Raw genomic sequence first — 8,214 nt, 5'->3', positions numbered from 1 at the left:
GAGTTTTCCAATTCCCTACTGTAATTTGTTATATACATCCTTAAGGTATAAAAGTAATAGGATATATAGATATAGCCCAAATCGAGGTGACAGATGCCTTGACGAAGGGTCAATCTCCAACATCCTGCTTCGAGGTCACAAAGGTGACAGTTTCCCCATGGAACCACGTGACCATGTCTTTCATGTTTCACCTGGAAAAGTAACGGAGTGACCCTCCGAGCTGCTCCTGGCTCCATGTGATGCTCAATGTGAGCAGGAGCTGCAGCAGGAACAGGAGGAACAGGAGCAGAGAGGAAGCAGGAGCAGTAGTAGTGAGGGAGCAGGAGCAGGGAGGAAGCAGGAGCATGGAGGGAGCTGCACGAGCATGGAGGGTGCAGCATCAGGAGCAGGAGCAGGGAGGAAGCAGGAGCATGAAGGGAGCTGCAGGAGCATGGAGGGTTCAGCATCAGGAGCAGGAGCAGGGAGGAAGCAGGAGCATGGAGGGAGCTGCAGGAGCATGGAGGGTGCAGCATCAGGAGCAGGAGCAGGAGCAGGGAGGGAGCTGCAGGAGCATTGAGGGTGCAGCATCAGCAGGAGCAGGAGCAGGGAGCTGCAGGAGCATTGAGGGTGCAGCAGCAGGACCAGGAACAGGGAGGAAACTGCAGCAGCAGGAGCAGGAGGGAGGGACAAGGGGCAGATAGAACGAGGTAGTAAAAAAAAAAAAGGAAAAAAAGAAAGGCAGAGCTTCGGAGTCCCCTGCAGGCATCTGAACAAGTCTGGACTGTTCCGCTGCTGCTGCCTGTATCACTGCGCTCAGCTCTGCCAGGCAGCGTCAGGAGGCTACACACTTTTCTGCAGGGATGCAAACACACCTCTTGACTCTCTGAGCCGCAGCGGAGGTTTATCTTTCAGGCTTTGACTCTGGACTCTCGGACACCGTGATTATTCAGCGTGTGGCCGGACAGTGCACGGAGAGCTCGGGGCTGGATATGCCACAGGTGGAGAGGTGTGGAGCGGCAGGTTGTAGCTCGGTGCACGGAGCAGACACCCGCAGGTAAGGAGGAGGCACGAGGGGCTCCCTGTGTGGGGGGGTAGGTGGGTAGGGAGTTTAGTGGGGTGTCGCTGGTGCTGGCCAGAATTGGAGACATGCACAGTTTGAAAGCTGCATTTCTGCATTAAAAGCTATAGAATCTTGACTTATAACTTAATGTTTTACACATGCATGGGTGTGGGAAACCCCTGAAGCACGAACCTTGTCTGTGGACAAGACCGAGCACAACATGTCATCACCTCAATTTCACCTTTTCCACAATGATCAGATTCATTATCTTCTGGCACATCCAGAAGAGAATGAATGCTGTGAAGCTTTCATTTTTGAATGAAAGAAGGAATCACAAAGCATTCGAGCTGGATGACGTGGCCAGAAAGAATAGAAAATGTTCAGAAGATACAATGGATGTCACATTATTATAATTTGTTGGTGTTTAACTATTGTCAGCTGGTCATAAACTCTTCTTTGTGGACAGAGAATTATAAACTTTTAAAAACCTGTAACAAATCTGAGGTTATGCATAATCATCATCTCGACATGCATTGGACTTTTTGGTATTGCCATGATTGTAAATTATACTGCGATAGATTATTTGTTGTTCTATTGCCCTGCAGAGATATTTATTCTCCTTTTGCAATCACTCCGGCTGCAATTATCTTCATTACAGTTGAGGACAAAGAGGCAGTGTACAGCCACATTGACCTCAGATGAACAAATTTTACTCAAACCATGAGGATGCATGGATGAAGGGAGATCACACTCCTCCGCTTCCTCCTCTGCCTTTGTGTGCCAATTGCTTTCAATTGTCTGCTTCTATTCTGAGGGCATTCATGTGTTTGCTGTGGTTTGGCTCCGGCACCAGCTGAAAAAAAGTCCCCCATTGACATGTGTGGTTTTGAATGTGTTTGACGTCACAATGTGTCGAACCTTTTCACAGGTCTGAGTCTTCCTCCCTATTCGCCTCATCCTCTTCCTCTCACTCTCTTCTTTTCATTCAGCCATGCCTGGTGGAATTTGTGGCGTGCCACTCTGGTAGTGAAGGATCTGGACTGATCCCAAGTGTGTCATCCATGCAGGACTGCTGCTGGTTGCTGTGCTCGTCAGGGAACATTCTCTCTTGTGTCCTCTCTGGAACATTATTTTCAGATCTTTCAGTAGAGTTCTATTAGCATTTTATCTTTTTGTTGTAGGAACCATAAATAATTTTGAAAAAGACACTTGTTTTGCCAGTGCTTAAATGGCTTTTTAACCGTGTTTGAATTGGACTAAACTCAAAGAGAGGTTTCTCTTTTTGTTTCTGTTCAGTCATGTCTTTGGAGGAGAAGGACATTGGTGAATGGAGTCGTTTCCCTGATGTAGTCCATCTGGTATCTGTAAAAAGGGAGGATAAGATCAATGCTTCTTTTGAAACTTGCTCCAACAAAGGAGTTCCTGCTAGATATTTAAAAGCTGCTGTTTTCTGTACTTTTGTTTGGTTTGGACATAGACCTGCACTGATAATCCATTACTGGCAGACGTGTGTGTGGTGCTGTATTAGAGCTGAGGTTAGAGGTCAAAGGTGAAAGGATCTGTCTGTGCTTGACTCCCAGATGAACTCATGGTCAGGTCCCTTCAGTCTCTTGCTCCCAGCAGCTTGTTATGGAATTTTCCCTTTATTCAAGAGCATGTTCTTTCAGTTTGAGAGCAGGAGATATGATTTATGATGTGCTCACACTTAAATAACCCCTGCTTGTGCTAAGATTGGGCTCAAACTGTGCACTTGCACTTAGATACTTTGTTGATCAAACAGATTTCCTCCGCTCCAGCTTCACTCTCCTCCTTGAGTTCGCACTGCTTCTGGTCTCTTGGAATTTTATTTCCTTTGCAGTTCGGTAAATTTACCTGAAATTGTTTTCTATTATAGGAGACACACTTTTGCACTAAAAAAATAGTAGAGGAGAAATCTGTGACAGACATTTCATGCACGCAGAAGTAGCATGAGCTCCACAAAAAGAGCTGAATCTAGAAATCCGTCTGAAAAGAAGAAATATCTGAGTGTTAACACACAGTTTGAGCAAATCAGTGCAAATCCGGCACAAACCGGGGGCTATTTGAGTGCAGGTGCAGGGTTGTGAGTGAAAGCTTTACGGATCAACATGCTGCTCCCTTGAATGAAGATACAAAAATATAACTTGTGGGAACCAAGCACATCAAAGTGTGACAAAGTTTGCAGCAATTACTGTGACCCCCGCTGTCCTCGCTTGACCTCTCCACCGTCTTTGTCCACTGTGTCCACTGAGGTTCGCCTGGCTCTTACACAATTCTGCACTCTCTGTCACACTGCAGTATCCGGTGGCCCGCCGGCCCCCCAGGGAGAATGGCATCCCTACTGAAGCACAACTTGCCCGAGCTGAGTTTTCAGAAAGAGAAAGCACCCCCCCCCCCCCCCCCCCCCGCACCAGGCACTGTGAGATGAGTCCTAATCTCTTTCCTCCTGATGCTGAAAAGTGGGTTTCCTCCTCTGTCAATGCTGCTGTTGACAGTTTAACTCCTCCAGTTGATGATGGCTTTGAGCAGCACTTAACTACACCTTGCTTATCACTGACCTTTATACCCACGTGTTCTGGTTTAATATAGTGGGCGTGGCCATACCCATGAGCCAGTTATTTCATCCTTTTAAAATTCCAGGTGTCGAGACCACCCTAGGAATGTTTTTAAAACAGACAGACACATTATAAGAGGCCTGATATGATGTGCTGTAATAATATAGTTCAGAGGAAGTGGGTTACTCCCTCAGCTGGCATATGAATTACCCAGTGATTTATTTCAACCCACTGTTTACTAGCAGGGTTGTGTATGCTCACAGATATGGTTAGAGACCTTGAATAAGGTGTTTGTGTGTGTGTTGTGGGAAAGAGCAGGAACTGACAGATTTTGAAGATTATGTTTTATTATTTTGCCTTTGTCTGAAAGCTGAGAAAGAGAGAGAGAGAGAGAGAGAGAGAGAATAATGGACGACCTGACTGTTAATACAGGTAACAGCCTATGTTTTGTCAATCATCACCCTTAAAGCATTTGATTAGTTTAAAGGTATTATATAGTTTAAGTTTGAATGAATCGTTTATTTGAAAGGTGAAGCCTTAGCGTTCTGATCACCACCTACTGGCTGGCTGAAGCAAGGGTCATAAAGCCTGTCTACTCCATGTTAGTGGATGGGATATGAGCCAAACCAAAAAATCGAACATCCATTATTGTTCCTGTCATTTTAGGCAGTTCTTATCACACTGATGTTTCTCTTCCTACTTATCATACTGATAATTTTGGTTCTAAGTAATAGGATGCACCATCAGGATTGAGAGCTGAAACTGAGATTGGATGAACTTTTCTGCAGCTCCATCCCCAGATCACTGCTGCACAGACTCTGGCTTCATATTTACGTGTTTGGCCCTAGATGGCAGTCTTCGTCATCAGAAATATTTTGGCTTCATTTGTGGACAGTGGGAGGAGGTGGATATGCGTTGTCCATCTCAATACAGAGTCCAAGAATGTGACATGCAACACGGTTCACAGACAGAATCAAACCCCAGATGAGGGGTTCAAGTTGTGTTTGTCATGGCTGTAATGGATGTAATAGCAACATGTGCAACACATTGTGAGACCTTTTAATGTCGTTTTCTGTGTTTCTTTTATCAAACTTGTCAGACGGTATCTAGCTCATCTTTTTTTTATGTGGGACATTCCTGATGGAGACACTCTGGCAGTCGTTCTGGTTTGAGTCGACCATTCAACAAAATGCCAAGTGATGAAAACCACCACATGACCTCCAGATGATGTTTATGTACTTTTCTATACTGGCTCAGAAAATCCTTTTTTCTCTGCTGCCGCCCTGCTGCTCTCACTTATACATTTGTTATCATCAGCTTCACTGGTTTCTCATGGTTTTGACTCTGACATTGTTTACCCCGGCGCCACAGAAGAGATCAGAGGTTTCTCAGCTCACATGTGTTTGCTATTACCAGTAGCTGTTGTGTTTTTTCATCACCACTGTGAAAAGGTGGACGTGAACAGAGGTTGTCGTGAAACATAGAGTCAGTTTTCATGATGGATTTCGCTGACCTGTCGCTGAAATTATCTGAGAGGTAGTTTTAGTCATAACTCTTGAGCTCAGGGTGGTGACACTCGTGTGTAGAAGGTGACACTGGCTGAAATAATCCTGCTGTCTTTACAGTTTGTCTAAGAGAACAGATCTGTTGCATTTTGTAGATAGGTTGGTACATATCGTCCTCACTGCTCTGGCATCTGCAGTCCAGACACACACAGTAACCAAAGACAGACAGAGAGAAAACAAATGTTCAAAATATTTGAGTGGGAGTTGATTACTGAGGGGAGGGGCTCTGTTGCGTTTGTTGTGGTGTGATCTTCTTCTAAAACAAATCTACCGGCCACTGCTGCTCTAATGAGGCCAAACACATCAGAGAGGAGGATACAGTACAAGGCGGAGCAGTTGCCGATACAAGTATTTGGGAGTAAACAAATGAAATACCAATATACTGGCCGATATATTACAATATATATAAAAAAAATTACGAATCCTTGAAGTCGTTATCAAATCCTTATGATAAAGAAATGTTATGGAGGATTGAATTTTTAAGTTTATCCAAAATAATTATTATAATAAAAGAAAACCCAAGTACAACCAAAAATGCTCTCCCTGAAACATAAACAAAAATGCATATTTTCTAAATTTTTAATTCAAATTTTTAATTTTGCCGTATATCCACAGACATGAATTCTGACACAGAGTGAATGAATTATTACATATTTTATGCTCTGTGACAGTTTTGTGTAATGAGAAGAAAGGTATTTTCTTGAGTTAGACACTGATGACAGATCACAGGTAAAACTACTGGAATTGTATATGCAGATAGGCGGAGGAGCCCTTCATAGAGTTTAAATGTTATTCGATAGATAACGACTGTATTTGCTTAAACACCAGGTTTAAAGCATGTTGAGACCTGCATTATAAGTAGTTTATCTCCAACATGTGATATACGAGTCTGCTGTCTCAGTGTCTAGTAATTTCAGTTTCAACATGTACAGCGGTCGTGGATCACAGTGGCTTCATGTGTTCACCTGTCTGCATCTAATTGAAAGGATTTCCGTGGTTTTGTGACAGCATGTGGTGATGTTTAACCCCAGAACAACCGTGATTGAGAGCAACTCTACATTTAGTAACACAGCGAGGTAGAAACCTAATTCATTTTCCACTTCTTTAATGTCTCATATTTATCCTGTTTGTTATTCAACTAAAGTGTAGTCTTCACTGTGATTGACCATGTGGGGGTAAATGTTAAACACTTGAAAAGGTGGGAAATCGTTTTTCTTTTGCATAAATCTTCAGTACAAATTCTGAACGCAGTAAGTACTACAAACGAGACATACAGAGTAAAACCTTAATAGATTAATATTACAGTGAAACTCAGAGTATAAAGAGAGAACACACAAATGGCAAACAGGTGTCACAGAAAGATTTGTTGTTGTGCTCTTACGTTCCTTTTCTACAGTTAGTAGGTCACAACAGAATTTGATGTATAATGTATATCTGTATATTAATATACAGATTATAATTAGATTATTGATGAATACAGTTCAATTAAACTTGGAATGAGGAAAAGTCTCACAGAGAGGTTAGATCAGAAATCCTGCTCTTTATTCCTAAACATCAGCATTAACATATTTGAGACCATGGAAACAACCTCTGGGCTTGGGGCATTTACAGACACAGGAAAGATGGACTTCATCAATTGAGTTTCAGAGTTTGAAACAAATTAGAATACGTGGGCTGCCACAGTCTATATAACTAATGGGAAACACTGAACATATAATATGTACAAATTGCACCAAATCACCATCAGACACTGCTCCTTGCTTGGGCCCTAACAATACAAAAGCCAAGGGTGAAGCAGATAAGATGAACGATTCTGGAGATACTTGTTCCACATTCAGACAGACAGAGATTTCTGGCATTATCAAATAGGTTATTTACTGAACCACTCCAGTGCCAACACTCACTGGATCTGAAACTGTAACATGCAAACTGAACTAGGACCTGAGGCCGCGTTGCTAAGCATGGAATAATAAAAGATACTTCACCTGGTCGTCAGGCAGACTTTTAGAACGGCAAACATGTTCAAAGAGATGAGACGTGCGGGCAGGATATCAAAGATGTCGGGTGGGTCTGGACAGGTAGAGACAGGAACAATAGCTGCAGAAATCTGGGGGCAACGTAGACGACCTGGCAAATAACAGGGCCGAGGAAAGAAATGACTAATAGGATGCAGCTGAACGGGAAAGTGACAAGATCAGATAGAGACAGTAAATTCAGTAACTGCTATTTCACAGTACTTCATGTACTTATTAATGGCTGTGTATTGATGTTAACGTATTAATGAACAGGTTTATCTGCCCCTCTTTGTGCCCAGGTAATGAAGATGTGGAGCCGTGTTTTCACTGTGACGGTGTTGCTGTCCTTCATGAAACAGGCAGAAGCACAGGGTAAAATAATTAAATATAAAGAACTCTCTTCCTAACTACTACTGAAATCCACCACTGCAGGAGCTCTCCTCGTGTGTTTGTGTGTCTCCTTATGTGGTGTGTTTTGTTCACTTCTTCTCTCCATCACTTCAATTTGCAGGCCGGTGTAATAATGTGCAGGCAGCAGACGTTGTCTTCCTGGTGGACGGGTCCTCCAGTATTGGCCGAGCTAACTTCCTGCAGGTGAAGGGCTTCATGGCCGGAATCGTCAAACCGTTTGCCGGCTCCGTCAGCGAGTCGGGGATACGATTCGGGGCCGTACAGTACAGTGACACCTCCAGGTGATTGACGTGTGAACATTACCTTCATTACTCAGACATTAGCAGAGGGTCTTGTTGTATTAATTAGAGCTCGACCTATCTGGCTTTTTTTTGTTGGCTGATATATTCAAATTGCAGTTATTCCTAAACTGTCGTAATCAACCCTCATGATAATGAAATGTAATTGAGGCTGATATTTTGAAGTTAAGTCATAAACTATATAATTAATTAACTTTTCTTAAAATAAAACAAAATAAAAATTCTTACAATTTCAATAGGGCCTCTCACCATTCAGTGTTCGGGCCCTAAATACAATCTAATAGACCTTGAATTAAGAAAAATAAACACAAA

General features: G+C 43.0%; 1 protein-coding gene across 1 annotated transcript in view; it reads left to right on the top strand.

The window, feature by feature from the left end:
- The first annotated feature begins 571 nt into the window (after positions 1 to 571).
- Positions 572 to 8,214, top strand: part of col7a1 (collagen, type VII, alpha 1) — a 65,009-nt gene continuing 57,366 nt past the window's right edge. Inside the window, exons 1-3 of the mRNA XM_062400896.1 lie at positions 572 to 1,033; positions 7,492 to 7,564; positions 7,704 to 7,884. Of these exons, the coding sequence (XP_062256880.1) occupies positions 7,495 to 7,564; positions 7,704 to 7,884 (251 nt within the window). The 5' untranslated portion in view covers positions 572 to 1,033; positions 7,492 to 7,494. The remainder of the gene's footprint in view (positions 1,034 to 7,491; positions 7,565 to 7,703; positions 7,885 to 8,214) is intronic.

The sequence above is a fragment of the Platichthys flesus genome, chromosome 2 (genome assembly GCF_949316205.1).
Source record: "Platichthys flesus chromosome 2, fPlaFle2.1, whole genome shotgun sequence".
Classification (NCBI taxonomy): domain Eukaryota; kingdom Metazoa; phylum Chordata; class Actinopteri; order Pleuronectiformes; family Pleuronectidae; genus Platichthys; species Platichthys flesus.
Note: the sequence above shows the minus strand (reverse complement) of the source record. Positions and strands in the feature narration are given on the sequence as shown.